This window comes from Neophocaena asiaeorientalis, unplaced genomic scaffold (assembly GCF_003031525.2).
Source record: "Neophocaena asiaeorientalis asiaeorientalis breed wild unplaced genomic scaffold, Neophocaena_asiaeorientalis_V1.1 scaffold124, whole genome shotgun sequence".
Lineage (NCBI taxonomy): Eukaryota > Metazoa > Chordata > Mammalia > Artiodactyla > Phocoenidae > Neophocaena > Neophocaena asiaeorientalis.
Genome location: NW_020174135.1, coordinates 8264334 through 8280997, shown reverse-complemented (window position 1 = coordinate 8280997; position 16664 = coordinate 8264334). Strand labels below are relative to the sequence as shown.

At 40.0% G+C, this 16664-nt stretch overlaps 1 protein-coding gene and 1 long non-coding RNA gene across 2 annotated transcripts in view; one reads left to right on the top strand and one right to left on the bottom strand.

Annotated features, from left to right (window-relative positions):
* TMX3 (thioredoxin related transmembrane protein 3) overlaps positions 1-1441 on the bottom strand; it is a 46755-nt gene extending 45314 nt beyond the window's left edge. The window contains exons 1-2 of the mRNA XM_024754895.1: positions 1257-1441; positions 207-261 (exon numbers count right to left, since the gene is read on the bottom strand). Of these exons, the coding sequence (XP_024610663.1) occupies positions 207-261; positions 1257-1302 (101 nt within the window). The 5' untranslated portion in view covers positions 1303-1441. The remainder of the gene's footprint in view (positions 1-206; positions 262-1256) is intronic.
* Positions 1442-5876: 4435 nt separating this feature from the next.
* Positions 5877-13201, top strand: LOC112406170 (uncharacterized). Its single transcript, XR_003004497.1, has 2 exons — positions 5877-5985; positions 11956-13201. It is a non-coding gene; the product is annotated as an uncharacterized LOC112406170 (long non-coding RNA).
* Positions 13202-16664: the final 3463 nt, after the last annotated feature.

Genomic DNA, 16664 nt, shown 5'->3' with positions numbered 1-16664 from the left:
CTTCGTAGTACATTCGAAACTAATATAATATTGTAAATCAACTATACTTAAAAAAAGACATCTACCACCATACAGAATTAGCAAATTATGTAGTATAGATTAAGTGCTCAATAAAACAAGTGTTATTTAAAAAAATATTATTCATACAAATATTCAGATAACATCACAGTTGGAAGAAGATACTATTTTAAAAAATATATACTCACGATTCATCTAAATCTTCCACATATCCTTTAGAGAAAGCCATATCAAGTAAAAAAACTGAAAAAAAAAGACAAAATGTATACAGTATAATAAATGCTGATTTATCTTTTGGCTTATATGCTTATTCACCTATAAAATGTTTTTGGTTTTTTACAGTCTACCAAAAAACTCATCATTCATCCATCCCAGGGCACAAATGATGCAAAAGTATAAGTACTGTAGTTCACCTGTTTAATAAATATTTACGACCGTATGGTGACAGCAAGTTCTATGTAGGCTAGTAAACCTGAGACACCGAATTTCTCTTTAAATATATGTTTATTTTCATCCTATTTTTCCTTTTTACCATTCCATCTTTTTGGAGTAGATGGAAATTGTTCTTCTATATTTCTTTTTCTCTAGTAACAATTATCTTCTCAGTATAAAGTTCAAACGCCATTCAAAATACCGTTCCCCCCGCCCCCAAATTGATAGAAACAAAATTGAGCTACGCTCCTAATACTAATTACAGAACAGTGCCTGGCACGCAGAGGGAACTAAACGGCTGCTGTGTAAGTGGACACACTGAGGTGAGAACCAGGGTACCGGATGCCGGCCGTAGAATGAGAAAGACCAACACGCCGGCAGGTCACTTCTCACATCGCACAGCCCCCAGAGGCCCGACCAGGACCCGTCCTTGAACCTCCCTCTCTTGGCCCCCGCGTGGGTAAAGATTCTTCAGATGTGACAAGACTCACAACCTAAAGGCAAAGCAGGTTTGGCCACCAGCTGGTAAGGCAGCATCCTTGACCCCCATCGACGGAATCAGCGCTCCTGAAACTTCCTGCCGCACCGAGAACGGAAGCAAACGGAAGGCGCGGATGCCCAGCGAAGCTGCGCCGGGGAAGGACCCTAAGACGTCCGCTCAGTCTCGGGACCCAGGACCCGGAGGGCATCTCGGTGGCCCCGCAGGCCCCTCCCCACCCCGGGCCAAGACCCTACCAGGCCCCCGCAGCCGATCCCATCGGGGGAGGGTACCCGCGCCCGCCCGCATCACCCCGCGCGGCCTTTACCTGTGGCACAGAGCCGCAGGGCGGCCCCGCGTCTCCGAGCTGCCATGCTCGCCGCAGAGGAGCTGCAAGAGCCGACTCTGCTGAGCTGAGAAAAAGACACGGGCGGCCGCCGCCTGCGCTCCCGGAAAGGGAAGCCGGCCGGCCTGGGCGCGGAAGGGAAGCTCGGCGGGGGCGGGGCAGGCCGGCCTCCGCTACCCTCCCAGGACCCCTCCGACCTCCGCCTCTGAGCATGCGCGGAACTACGGCACCTGCGCGGAACTGGGACGCTTGCGCGGTCGCACCCTCAAAGCCTCTGATCCGGGGACCGTTTCGGGGACCGTGGGAACCTAGTGTAGGGGCGCTTTCCTGTGGGGGCGGAGTGTTGCGTTGGTGTGCGTGGGGGTCGGGGGCGTTTCCGGGAAGTTAAACGCCTGCTAGACTTTGAGCGGAAGTTGAGGGAGACTGGCAACGCTTGAGGCTGAATCCTGCCGTCTCTTTCACCTGCTGCTCTTGAGCAGTTAGCAATCAAATTCGTGAAAAGAGGTGGGTGTTAGCAGTGGGTAGAAAGATGGAGGGCTCTGGGTGCTGCGTGACCTTACATATGTCTCCAGAATGAATTTGGAATTTTCTTTGGCCCTGTTTGTAAAATGCGAGGACTGTCTCATTTTGCTCCATGAATGCGTTTTTGCAAAGAGTCCCCTTTAAAAAAGTGTTTCTCTTGAAGCCTGAAAACATGAAGCTGATCATGGGATATTTTTTTTTTTTGATGATTTGTTTCAGTTTCCTGATTTTTGAAATAAGTAAAATGCTTACCATAAAATATTTATATTGCTATCTGTTTTTCTGCGTAACAAAAGTAATTTATAAAAGCGGTCTAGTTTTATACGGTAGTGACTGCTGCGGGAACTACATATGACAACATGAAACTTTTATAGGAGGAGAAATACCAGAGGATTTAGATTAAGTCAATTATTGAACGTGTGTTATGAGAACAGAAATGGATTATGATGTCAGCCTATTCACCGTAGGTTCAAAATTCCATCAGGCAGAAAGCTCATAAAACACTGCTATTCTTAATGACTAGAAGATTAAGTTATAAGCTGATTGAGCGCAAACCCTAGGTTTCATCCCTTTTATGCATACAGCATAGTAGCCAGTGCAGGCATTCAGCAGATTCAAATACGTATATTTTTTAATTGAGCATCTAGTTTATTCTAAAACTTTAACATATGTAAATATTTAATCCTCACGAAAGTTCTCAAAGAAATAGTGTAAATGAGGACCAAGGGGCTCAGAAGCTAATTTGGTTAATAATTTAAAATGATGGAGTTGCCATTTGAAACAAAGTCCCAGACTCCAGAGCTGGAATTTTTTCTGTAACAGGACATTACCTCTCAGGATTTCTTTCTGCCCTGGAATTTTCTCCCTCTCTCTTGCTTGTCTCCTTTTTCAGTCATCCAATTTTGGCTAATGGTACAAATGTTTGACCAATTTCCCTGGAAGTTATGCTAGGTATTTCCCTACTTAATATTTTACATATTCAACTGCTCACCACATCTTGTGTGTTGCTTTTATTGCCTAAATATCTCTTCAATCTGTCCTCATTTTCTTCATCTCCGTTATCCCCAGGTCAGGGTCTCATCTTCTCTTGCTTGGATAATTGAAATAGCCTCCTAACTGGGCTCCTAGCCTCTAGTTTCCCCTCTTAAGGTACTCTGTGTGTCACTTCCTAAATGGATGTTTCAGAAATACAATTCAGAACTTTAATATAAAATTAGATTACTTTAAACTTTAACATTGCTTGCTGGGATACAGAATAAAATCATAGCTCTATACCATGTGCTAGTACTTTCATTATCTGTTGTTTCCTCTAATTTCTCTCCCATTAGTCCCATCCTCCACTAACTATGCAGCGCTCGCAACAGTTCCCTACTGAACCAGCCTTGCTGTTCTCATCCCTTGCACCTTGTATAAAATAATCTTCGTTAGTTAGATTGAATCTTATTACCATCAGCGTGTTTGCTATTTTAGCAAAAATCTCCTATGTTGCACTGTCTTTAAAAAAGGCTTTACTTTTTTAAAAGCAGTTTTAGATTCACAGCATAATTGAGAGGAAAGTACAAAGGTATTCCCCCAAAAAGAAGTTAGACTAAAAAATTCTCATTCTCATCTGTTTCAAAATTCTGTCTTCCACAGTGTGTAAAAGGAAATATATTTTTTTAGAATTTTCATCACAGCTTAAATTAGCAGGTGGAGCACAAGAAAACCACTCTTGACCCAGGCCTGTGCTTCCCAATAGCATAACCACGAGCCACATGTGGCTATTGAGCTCTTGAAATATGGCTAGTGTGATGCAGTTACTGAATACTAGTTTTATTTAATTTCGATAAACCTAAATTTTAAATTGCTACTTGATTCAGTTACTGGAAAATGTTTAAGTATGGCTGGAAAAACCTAAAAGTACACTGGACTTTGAAGACAGTAAAAAAAGAATGTAATGTTTCTCATTATCTTGATTATGTTGAAATTATAATATTTTAGGTATGAGATCATAAAATGTATGAAACTTAATTTAACGTGTTTCTTTTTATTTTTCAGCGAGACTACTAGAGAATTTTAAACTACATGTGTGGCTTGCATTATACTTCCATTGCACATTGCTGACCTAGACAACTTGAAAATAATCAGAATAGAGCCTTGACCTGAAAATGGTCAAAACAAAACAAACTTTTTAAAGGTTTTTGCATAGAAAACAGGCTAAATTTACGAATGCTGAAACTTGTGTTCAGTAAGTTCATAGTACAATATGGAATACATTTTTAATTAAAAATGTGTGTTTTTCCTGATTATGTGTCTCCAGTGGTGATGAGTTTCCTTGACATTTAGAAGGTTCTGTATTTAAATATGACATGTTTTTAGGAACCCTTTCAAATGAACTACATATATATGCCTTGTGTGTTATACATACACATCCTAACCAAAAGGCATGTATAAGGATGTCTATAGCAGGTCTATTTGTAATTGTAAAAAACTGAACAACTCAAATGTCTAATAGCAGAATGGATACTATAGCAATGTGCTATGTAGCAATAGAGAATGAATTAACTTTTGTGGAGGGAACTCCATTGATGCATCTCATGAACAAAATGTTGAGCAAAAGTGAGAAACCAAAGAAAGGTACTCACTACATGATATGATTTGAGCTTAAAGCTCAAAAAACAGCAAATTAATCGAGTATTAAAAGTCAGGGGTACAGCTAATGTTTCTTGATCTGAGTGCTGTTACACAGATGTGTTTACTTTGTGAAAATGCATTGAGGTCTGCCCTTATGGTTCATGTACTCTTCTGTATATAGACTCTAACAATAAAAGTTTAAAAATAAGAATAATACTATTTTTTTAAATGGAAAGATCATTGTACAGCATTAAAGCAATGCTTCTCGTATGTACTAAGCATCAGTTACCTGGAGAGCCTGATCAAACACAGTTTCCAACCACTCCTTACAGAATCTGAGTCAGTAGTTCCGAATTTGTATTTCTCACAAGTTCCTGGGTGATGCTGTTGATTCTGGTCTGTAGATCTCATTTAGTGGTGTTGAGGGAAAATAAATTCAGAAAATACTATTAATTTTTAGATTGATTTGTGTAACATATATGAGGAAAACTAGAAAAAATTACATTTTATAGTTGTTTCTTGATGTTGTTTAATGGTTTTATTGTTAATTTTAAATGACAATTTTAAAAAGTTTTATTTTTAACTGTCTCAGTTTTAACTTCTAATATGGGAAATACTGTTAGATACAACCCACATTTTTTAAAAAAAGGTCTTTGGAGTCCTCGGTATATTTTTAAGAATATATAGAGGTCCTGAGACCAAAAGTTTGAAAACAAAGTAGACATTTATAGAACTCTACATTCAACAAGCAGGGAATGTATACACATGGAAAAAGTAAGAGAAAATCATATACCTAGTGTATCATAAAATAAGTTTCAACAGATTGAAAAAAAATTGTTATTACTAATATATTCTTTGACCACAACACAATTCGTTTATAAATCTATAACAAAAGAAAATAGTACCCAAATCTAGAAATTTAAAAACACAAATAACATGTTCGAAAATGATAGGAACTAAAATATACTTAGAACTAAACAAGAAAGGAAAATATGCTTATTAAAATTGTAGGATGCAGGAAAATTTGTACATTTAGAGAAATTTATAGACGTAAATGTTCTTTTATTTTAGAATGAAAATTAGTGAAATAAATATTCTCTTTAAGAAGTGGGAGAAACAACAGAAAAGTGGGAGAAACAACAGAAAAAGAAGGCTCGAAAGATAAAAGACATTCATTTTATTTTATTGTGCTAGGAACTGTTCTATGGACTGAGAACATAGCAATTGAACAAAGTGGACTCTAGTGAAGTTTATTTCCTAGTGGGTTATAAGAGTTATCACTTATGGTACGTATATAGTCAGGCTGTGTTCTAAATGCTTTAAGCCTTAACTCATTTAGAGAGATAGGGAATAAAGATACAGTAGAGAGACTCAAAGAAGTCCTAAAGTGTGTTTTTTGAAGCAATCGATAAAATGGGTACATTTCTTGTTATAGTGAATCCAGAAATAGAGAAGACATGAAAGAGGATGAAGAAATGAAAATACATCTAAAGCATTCAGAAATCACCAGGATACAGGCTGAATCATACTTCAGGCCCAGGGAAGTGGAAGTCATTTTAATCTTGGACCAGTTAAAGTAAGACAGCTCCTTCATTCATCCCATTCTTATTCCCTACATACCAAGTCTTGAAGAGTCAAGGCCCAGTTAGCTAGCTTGGAAAGGCAAAAAGAGAGAAGGTAAATCAAGACCCTCTATCCCACTGCAAGTTTCCAGCCTACAACAGTCTCTTGGAGGGGAAGGAGAAAATGTTGGTCATTATTGATTATTCAATAAACTAATTACTAATTAATAACATTAGGACCAAAAGAGAGGCATAAATATAGATAGGCGAGATTAAAAAGATCAACTTTATCACAATATCTATGAAAAAATAAAATCGGAAAGTTATAAAAATTCAACATACCAAGATAGATTCTAAAACTAAAAAGACGGTAATTGGATAGCCATTAAAGAAATCAAATCAGAAGTTTGAAATTAAAAAAAATATATGCTATACAACTTTTATGGGAAAAAAAATCTGTTACAAACTCTTCCAGAGAATAGAAAAATAGGTAACACTCCCCAGTTGGTTCAGTAAAGCTTGTATAAATTTAGTAACAAAACCGGAGGAGGCATGGAATGAGAAAGGAATTATACAGGTCAATTCATTCATGAACAAAAATGGAAAAAAATTCCAAGTAAAATATTATCAAACCAGATCTAGCAAAGCACCAGAAAAACAAACGTGGGTTAACATTAGGGGGAAAAATTAGTGTAAATTTTGCATAGTAACAGATAAAAGATGAAAAATATGTAGTCATTTAAATGATTAAATGCAGTGAAAGAATTTGATATCTATCAACTCCCCAATCATAATAGAAAATTAGGAATAGGACCATTCTTCAACATGATGTGCTGTGCAGGTTAATTTCTGGCAGACCTGGAATCTGTCTGGACTATGTTGCTAAAGTTCCTGCATGACACTAACCTCTGGTTCCAACACGTGAAACATGCTGATTAGTAATGTCGCTTTTGTAACCATGGTTTGGAGGAGTTTTAGGGTGGTTCTTATGAGCCTGTCAGCGTTGTTTATTGGCAAGAATGAGATTGATGATTTTCATCTCCCCCCCTGGAAACTTCTACTGTTAAGGCTGATTTTGTAGCAAGGATATGTGTATATGACCAGCAAAATATTTTATAACCCGGTGATATTCCATTTTGGGCTCCCTAGTTCCAAGGCATTCTATGCACGTGTAGATCTTTCTGATCCAAGAAAGAAAGTGCTTACAACCATGACCCTTATAGAAGATAGAAACTTGTACCAAGCCTTCCCAGACCCCTCGCTATAAGATAGTCTTTGGCAGTGATCTGAACCTTTATTTCAACACTATAGTTATATTGTATCCTTTTCCTATAGTAGAGTATAAATTTATAAGCATTGTTATTTTGGGGTCCCAAGCAGTCTTCTTTAGCAGTCAAACACTCTTTTGGTACAGTTGGCATTAGATGTGGGATTGCTTAGTAGACTTCTGACTTACTTTTTGCTGAAAGTGTGGCTTAGGCATTATTTAGAAAGAAAAAGGATGATTCTGAGAAAGGGGATGAAAATGAACTACTGGTGCAGAGGTGGTTTCCACACTTGGTTTGAAGTCGCACAGGCTTTGAACTCAGTTACTGATTATAAGACTTTCCATTGCAATCTAGAAATGATAGAACCTAAATGCCAAGAGCGAGCAAAATTAGAAGACAAGAGCAAACTGATGGCAGGTTGGCTAAATCCGTTCCAGTTGAAGCTTTTAACGTTAGCAAAAGTAAAGGTTCAGAGTATCCTTGGGTTGAGTTTCATCCTCTTTGGCTAGCAAGTGGAGCTCCAACCACAGGAACCTGGGCAATATAACTTCTGATGGGTCAGTTTAGCCTGGGAGACCCACTACAGCCAAGAAGGTAATCCAGGCAGGGCCAGTAGATCATGGAGGGCAGGAAGCCAGTGGAGTAAGGGATTAATAAGTAACAAAGTGGAGGCATTTTGTAAATTGTTACAAGCACTGTCCTGATGACCCTTGTTAAAATGGCTCCTGAGAATTTTAGATCAAGTTGCAGTGTCTCTGGCTTGGAACACTGTTGAGTAGAGGGGGATGTTTGCATTCATCCCTGATCCTCTTGGCTGCTATCTTTGTGGAGATAGTTCTAGGAAAAATCATTGCTGACGAGAGTGGATTAGGACAGGAGCTATTCATTCCTAGAATGAATAGAAGAGAAGAGTAACTGCTCTGTCCTTCCCTTGTCATTGAAATGTCAGTATCTACTGAAGCTGCAGAAATGCTGCTGATGCAGGCAGTGCTGGACTGGCTCTGTGACAGTGAAACAAACTCACTATTTGATGCCCCTCACCCAGGTTATGATACAAGGCGTCCCACCACCATCGACACCATATGTGATTTTGTTCTTGAGACCTCAGAGGATGTAAAAGAGGCAGCGTGGGATCTTTAATCCCAGCTTCCTCCCGTAAGACTTCAAGATAATACAAATGTTAGGGTTTTACTGAAAAAAGTAATCAAAACAAGTAAAGGGCAAGAATTCATGACCTAATGGTGTAGAAGTCTTTAGATGGTTAATTTAAAATGGCATTAAGAAGGAGGAAATTGGGGCTTCCCTGGTGGCGCAGTGGTTGAGAGTCCGCCTGCCGATGCTTAGCAAGGATATGTGTATATGACCAGCAAAATATTTTATAACCCGGTGATATTCCATTTTGGGCTCCCTAGTTCCAAGGCATTCTATGCACGTGTAGATCTTTCTGATCCAAGAAAGAAAGTGCTTACAACCATGACCCTTATAGAAGATAGAAACTTGTACCAAGCCTTCCCAGACCCCTCGCTATAAGATAGTCTTTGGCAGTGATCTGAACCTTTATTTCAACACTATAGTTATATTGTATCCTTTTCCTATAGTAGAGTATAAATTTATAAGCATTGTTATTTTGGGGTCCCAAGCAGTCTTCTTTAGCAGTCAAACACTCTTTTGGTACAGTTGGCATTAGATGTGGGATTGCTTAGTAGACTTCTGACTTACTTTTTGCTGAAAGTGTGGCTTAGGCATTATTTAGAAAGAAAAAGGATGATTCTGAGAAAGGGGATGAAAATGAACTACTGGTGCAGAGGTGGTTTCCACACTTGGTTTGAAGTCGCACAGGCTTTGAACTCAGTTACTGATTATAAGACTTTCCATTGCAATCTAGAAATGATAGAACCTAAATGCCAAGAGCGAGCAAAATTAGAAGACAAGAGCAAACTGATGGCAGGTTGGCTAAATCCGTTCCAGTTGAAGCTTTTAACGTTAGCAAAAGTAAAGGTTCAGAGTATCCTTGGGTTGAGTTTCATCCTCTTTGGCTAGCAAGTGGAGCTCCAACCACAGGAACCTGGGCAATATAACTTCTGATGGGTCAGTTTAGCCTGGGAGACCCACTACAGCCAAGAAGGTAATCCAGGCAGGGCCAGTAGATCATGGAGGGCAGGAAGCCAGTGGAGTAAGGGATTAATAAGTAACAAAGTGGAGGCATTTTGTAAATTGTTACAAGCACTGTCCTGATGACCCTTGTTAAAATGGCTCCTGAGAATTTTAGATCAAGTTGCAGTGTCTCTGGCTTGGAACACTGTTGAGTAGAGGGGGATGTTTGCATTCATCCCTGATCCTCTTGGCTGCTATCTTTGTGGAGATAGTTCTAGGAAAAATCATTGCTGACGAGAGTGGATTAGGACAGGAGCTATTCATTCCTAGAATGAATAGAAGAGAAGAGTAACTGCTCTGTCCTTCCCTTGTCATTGAAATGTCAGTATCTACTGAAGCTGCAGAAATGCTGCTGATGCAGGCAGTGCTGGACTGGCTCTGTGACAGTGAAACAAACTCACTATTTGATGCCCCTCACCCAGGTTATGATACAAGGCGTCCCACCACCATCGACACCATATGTGATTTTGTTCTTGAGACCTCAGAGGATGTAAAAGAGGCAGCGTGGGATCTTTAATCCCAGCTTCCTCCCGTAAGACTTCAAGATAATACAAATGTTAGGGTTTTACTGAAAAAAGTAATCAAAACAAGTAAAGGGCAAGAATTCATGACCTAATGGTGTAGAAGTCTTTAGATGGTTAATTTAAAATGGCATTAAGAAGGAGGAAATTGGGGCTTCCCTGGTGGCGCAGTGGTTGAGAGTCCGCCTGCCGATGCAGGGGACACGGGTTCATGCCCCGGTCCAGGAGGATCCCACGTGCCACGGAGCGGCTGGACCCGTGAGCCATGGCCGCTGGGCCTGCGCATCTGGAGCCTGTGCTCCACAACGGGAGAGGCCACGACAGTGAGAGGCCCGCGTATCGCAAAAAAAAAAAAGGAAATTGGATAGAATTTTATATGAAGCCAAGGAAACACAACTGTCTCTCCTTGAACTTCCCAAGATATAAAAATATCAAAGCAGAAATGCTTGTCTTGTCCAAAATTAGGGGAAATTCAGATAGAGAAAGGTTCTCATGAGCCTACAGCATTGAGTTTCCAAAATGCACACATTTACTACTAAGGCAAGGTATGGGTTTTCTATTACTACTTCTTGAAACACTAGACTCTGCTATCTCATGGTTCTATAGATTAGAAGCCTAGTAAGCTCAGCTAGTTTCCTTGCTCCAGGTCCCACAAAGCCAAAGTCAAGGTGTCAGAAGGCGCTGGAAAAGAACTTATATGCTCATTCCAGTTGCTGGTAGAATCCACTTCCATGTGGGTGTGGAACTGCAGCCCGCTTCCTTGCTGGCTGGTGGCTAGGAGTTCTTCTCGGCTTCTGAAGACCACCTACATTCCCTGATTGTGGTCCCCTTCAAAGCCAGCAGCAGTCGATCCAGTCCTCATGCTTCAGATCTCTCTGACTTTCCCTTCTGCTCCAACTCTCTGGATTCTGCCCTTCCTCTTCAGTTTTCAAGGGCTCATGTGGCTACACTGGGTCCACCTAGATAATCCAGGATGCTCTCCCCATTGTAAATTCACCTGATTAGTAACCTTAATCCATCTTTAAAGTCGCTTCAGGGAAGTGCCTAGATTAGTTTTCAACTGAATCAACAGAGTATGTGAATCTTGATAGGACATCTTTAGAATACTGCCAACCACAGGCAGGAATAGAGGAAGAGCATGACAGGAAGGATGGGCTTTCCTGACCAATTCCTGTGCAAGAACCAAGGCCTTTTACAAATGTGTGGGTGAGATGGCCTGCCGATGGAGAAGAAACTCTTTTAGGTCAGCTGGATACAGGAGCACTGCCTTGGCCTGCTCGTGAGCCCCTTGGGGAGGTGATAGAATTAATTTAGGGGAATAGAGAGATGCTACTATAAGAAGAATAAAAATGAAAGTCATTAAAAGTTGGAATAAGTGATTTTCAAAATTCTGCTGTGGGGGTAACTTCCTCACCTGAATGTATCATTGCCATCTATGTAGTCATTGACTAAAAATCCTTCCCTGTACTGAGTAGAACAAGGAAGATAAACAACTCGTAGATCTGCCCTAAATCCGGTAGTAACTGGATTTGAATAATAGGAACCTTTAGAGTTTTGAAGTGGTTAATTTGAACCACTGTCATGTGCCTACAGCCACAAAACATTACCGTCCTAATTAAGGACAGGTGTGTTGATCCACACCCTCACTCCACGGTAACCTGATGTTGCCCGTGAGGAAGATGATGGATCATGCAGGCTGACCCAGGGCTACAGGAGACTCCAGTAAGCAGCAGCGCTAATAGCTTCTGCAGTCCCCAGTATGGTCCAGACTGTTCAACTGCTACACATTACTCAACAAACTAAAGATGACCAGTTTTCCATAGCTGACTTGGCTAATGCCTTTTTTCAATATCGGTTGCTAGGGAGTGTCATCAACAGTGTGCATTCATGTGGAACTTTTTCCAATGTACATTTGACTCAAGGATATTTGAACTCCCTTAAGTACTGTCACAAGGATAGTGAGGCAGATCTAGTGTAATACAACTAGATTACCGTGTTCTGGTGCTCAATAGAGATGACATTATGATTATTTCTGAAACAGAGAATCAACCTGAAAGCAACTTTACTATGATCATATGACTGATGGAAGATGGTGTATGAACCCCGAAAAAAATCTAGAACCTTACATAGACTGTAAACTTCAGGAGGATTATATGGGCTGGAGTGCCCTGTGATACACTGCAGACCACTAGGAATAAAATGTTCTTGTTCTCCAACCTCTTTTATTAGACTAGACAAGAGGCCTAGTGCCTAATAGGCCTACTTGCTTTTGGAGAAATCATATCCCCCACTTAAAGACACTATTGGACCTAATTAACTTACATCACCTGGGAAAAGGTCATTTTTGGTTAGCAGCTTGAACAACACAAGCCTTCTTGAAACTGCAGAGTCTGTAGCTCAGACTATCCTGTGTGGACCGTAATGGACTGAATTGTGTTGGAGCTTTAAATTCATATGTTGGAGTGTTAATGCCCAATCTGATGGTATTTTGAGGTGGGTGTTTGTGAGGCAGTTAGGTTTAAATGAGATCACAGCGGGCACGTGATGGCGTTAGTGTCCTTAAAAGACCAGGAAGAGACCAGAACTCGTGCTCTCTCTCTCCACCACGGGAGGATTCAGAGAGAAGACAGCCACCTGCAAGCCAGGAGGAGGGCCATACCAAAGCTCAACCATGCTGCTCTCCAATGTTGGGTTTCCAGCCTCCAGAATTGTAAACCTTTGTTGTTTAAGCCACCCAGTTCGTGGTATTTTGTTACAGCAGCCTGAACTGACTGAAGTAGCTGGTTTCACAGGTTCTCATCTGGAGAGGAATTTACCTCAAGATGAATCATACCTCACATCTCACCACGTCTAATTTAGATGAGACTTTGGACTTATTTAGAGTTGATGCTGGAAAGAGTTAGGATTTTGGGGGCTGTTGGGATGGGTGAATGTATTTTGCATGCAAGAAGGACATGAATTTGGGGGATCCAGAGACATAATGTTATAAACTGAATGTTTGTGCCCCCCTGCAAATTCATATGTTGAAGCCCTAACTCCTAATGTGATGGTATTTGGACATGGGGTCTTTGGGAGATAACTAGGTTTAGATGAGGTCATGAGGTGGGTGGGGCCCCCATGCTGGGATTAATGTTCTTAGAGGAAGAGACAGGAGAGCTCTCTTTCCCCCATATGAGGAAGCTGCTTGCCTGCCAGGAAGAGAGCTTTCATCAGAAACTGACCATGCTGGCACCCTCATCTCAGACTTCCCAGCCTCGAGACCTGTGAAATAAATGTCTGTTGTTTAACCCACCCAGTCTATGATATTTTGTTAAAAGCAGCCTGTGCTGACTAATACACCAATGCAGAAATGATACTCAAAGTGTCAGCCACCTGCCTTCATGCAGACTCAAGTCTTCTTGGCAAAAGCCCATAATCATGGTCAACTAGAAAATTATCTTATACTGCTCAGATATACTGTGGTGTATTTCTTTTAAAGATAGTTACTAGCTAGTTACTGGGTGTTTACTATGACAGACCCCATTAACTGAAGAACATAAAATTATATCGACTTATGAATTACCCCCATGTCATGAGTAGTATCAAAAAAGCATCCCAACAAGAAGGGAAATGTTGAATTCCTTCATAAAATGGAAGCGATATTACAGCCATGATACACAGTGGGACTCAACCTATTCATAACTTATTCATGAGCAAGTAGCCTGTTTTCCACTAGGACCTCCGGAAAGGCCATCTGAAGACTTGTCTGCTGCTCTTACTGATGGGGCTCATCATTCCAACAATTTCCCAAGGATATGAGGGACTTGGCCTGATTCACAGGTGGCAGTTCTGGAATGGAGAGCCATGGCTCCATGAGGAAAGTAGCTGTCCTGTGTCCAGCAAATCACAAACCCTTCACAGAAGAAGGCAAAAGCAAGTCAGCAGCCCGGTGGGCTGAGCTACAGTCCCTATTCCTGGCAGTAAGAGAACTGGACACAAGTAAAACCCCCACAATTACGTGCTTATTGAATCTTGAGTGGTTGCTTATGGACTTGCAGTTTGGTCTGGTAAGTGGACATAGATAACTGAATGATAAAGGGGCCCCTGTGTCACGTACCATTCTTCAGAAATCACTATGGCAATCCTGAGTGCAAATCAAAGTAGAGCTCTTGCTCACCAAAGAATTCCTTCTAGTTTCTGAATGTGACTGAAATAAAGTTGATGCTCTAGTTCTATCACGTGAAGTGGCAAAGTGGGCCCAGGAAAGGAGTAGACGTAGTGGAACTCAAGCCATGCAGTGATGGGCTGAATGGCAACATATACCACTGGGCTCTGCTGAAGTTCAAATAGTTCATAAAGTTATGCTGCTTTCCAATAGGAAAAGCAACATTTGCAGCTATTTCTGAGAAATATTCCTAGGGGAGAAGGTTCAGCACATAGCAGATTACACTGACTCTTTTCCTATTCTTCCAAGAGGACTCGAATGGAATATGCAGGTGTGATATTTATTCTTGATTTGCCTTTGTATACCCAGCAACTGAAACCACTGCTGCTAATGGTACCCAAGGACTGAACAAAAGAAATAAAAATACTGGGCCAGTTTGGTCCTCCTAGTTATTGGGTTAGCCAAAAAGTGCCTTGAGTTTTTAAGTAAAAATAAAAGACACGTTTTTCATTTTCACCAAGAAGTATTGAACAACATATTCACCCTTTTCTTCCACTACCTTCTGCCATTTTTCAGGCAACTTCATAATTCCATCTTCCCAAAACTTTTTATCTTTTTGAACAAAGAACTGTTCAAGGTGCCTTTTACAGTTTTCCAGGGAATAGAAATTTTTTCCATTAAGAGAATTTTGTAAAGACCTAAGTAAGTGGAAATCCAAAGGTGCAATGTCTGATGAATATGGCAGATGAATCAGAACTTCCCAGCCAAGACTTGACGGTTTTTACCTGGTCATTAAAGAAACATGCGGTCTTGCGTTATCCTGATGGAAGATTATGCGTTTTCTGTTGACTAATTCTGGATGCTTCTTGTTAAGTGCTGCTTTCATTTGGTCTAATTGGGAGTAGTACTTGTTGGAATTAATCGTTTGGTTTTCCAGAAGGAGCTCGTAATAGAGGACTCCCTTCCAATCCTACCAAATACACAACATCACCTTCTTTGGATGAAGACTGGCCTTTGGAGTGGTTGGTGGTGTTTCATTTTGCTTGTCCCACGACCTCTTCCATTTCATATTATTGAACAGTATCCACCTTTCATTGCCCGCCACAATTTGTTTTAAAAACGGAACCTTTTCATTACATTTCAGTAGGGAATCGCATGAGGAAATACGGACAAGAATGTTGTCTTCACTTATGTAGAACCCAAAGATCAAAGCGATTCATGTAACCAAGCTGGTGCAGTGATTTCCAACACTTGATTGGACTATTTTGAGTATGTCGGCTCTCTCCCACGTGGGATAACACTGATTGTTCTCAATTAATGTCTAGATTTGATCGCTATCAACTTCAACTGGTCTACCCGACCATGGAGCATAATCCAGGGAGAAATCTCCAGCGTAAAACTTCACAAACCACTTCTGACACGTTCGATCAGTCACAGCACCTTCTCCATACACTGCACAAATCTTTTTTTGCATTTCAGTTGTGTTTTTACCTTTCTTGAAATAATAAAGCACAATAGGCGCAAAAGTGTTGCTTTTTTCCTTCGATCTTCAGTATTAAAATGGCTACACAAAAACTCACCAATTTTGATGTCTTTTTTGAAATGCACACTGATATGACAGCTGTCACATACAATCTAACAAAATTTTTTCGAATGAAGTTAAAGACAACTAAGTGCTACTAGAGCCATCTTACGGAAAAAACGAACGAACCTTTTTGCCAACCCAATACATTCCTCAGATCAAGATAAAGCTTTAACCTGCAAATGAAGAATATGTTGCAGCTGTGCTACCATGTTATCTCCTCAGCCTTAGGTGCAGCTGGTGTGTTCTGAGTCAGCAGAACAACCTGGTCTGTTGTCTCCTGCCTTGAGAAGCCTCATCCATTTCCATCATTGCATGCTGAAAACTGTATTTTCTGTGGGTGCTAATCATGCTCAAAAGGTTGGGAAGTACCAGATACATAACAAGGGTCAATAACTTACACTCAACATTATAAGGGTAAAAAAAAATAGAAGAATTTCCTTTAATATCAGGAACCAGATTAAAAGTTTATTATTATCACACCTATTGGACATTGCACTGAAAGTCCTGGCTAAATAAAGTCCTATTAAAATAAAGAAGAAAAGGAGATAGCAAAAGGATGGGAAGAAAAGGAAACAGTTATTAATCCTAGATAAAACTATGTATATTGAAAATTTTTTAAAGATTTCATGCAAATTATTAGCACTAGTCAAGGTTCAGCAAAATGTCTAGGTTAAGATCATTATGCAAAAATTAATTGTATTTTTTTAAAATAGCAATAAAGAGAAAACATACATTTTAAAAACATATCACTTATAATAATAAAAAATGGTGCCTTTTTAAATAAGACTGAGGTATGATAGCCATATGGGTAAAATTATAAACATTATTTAAGTAATCTAAACAAGACACCAATAAATGGAAAGATAAAACACTTTGATGGATAGAAAATGCAACATCACACAGGTATCTGTTATCCCCAGATTACCTATCATTCAATGACATTTCACTGAAAATCCTAAGTGTTTTATAAGGATCTTGACATGCTGATTTAAAAATTTGTATAGAAGAGCAAACCTTCAAG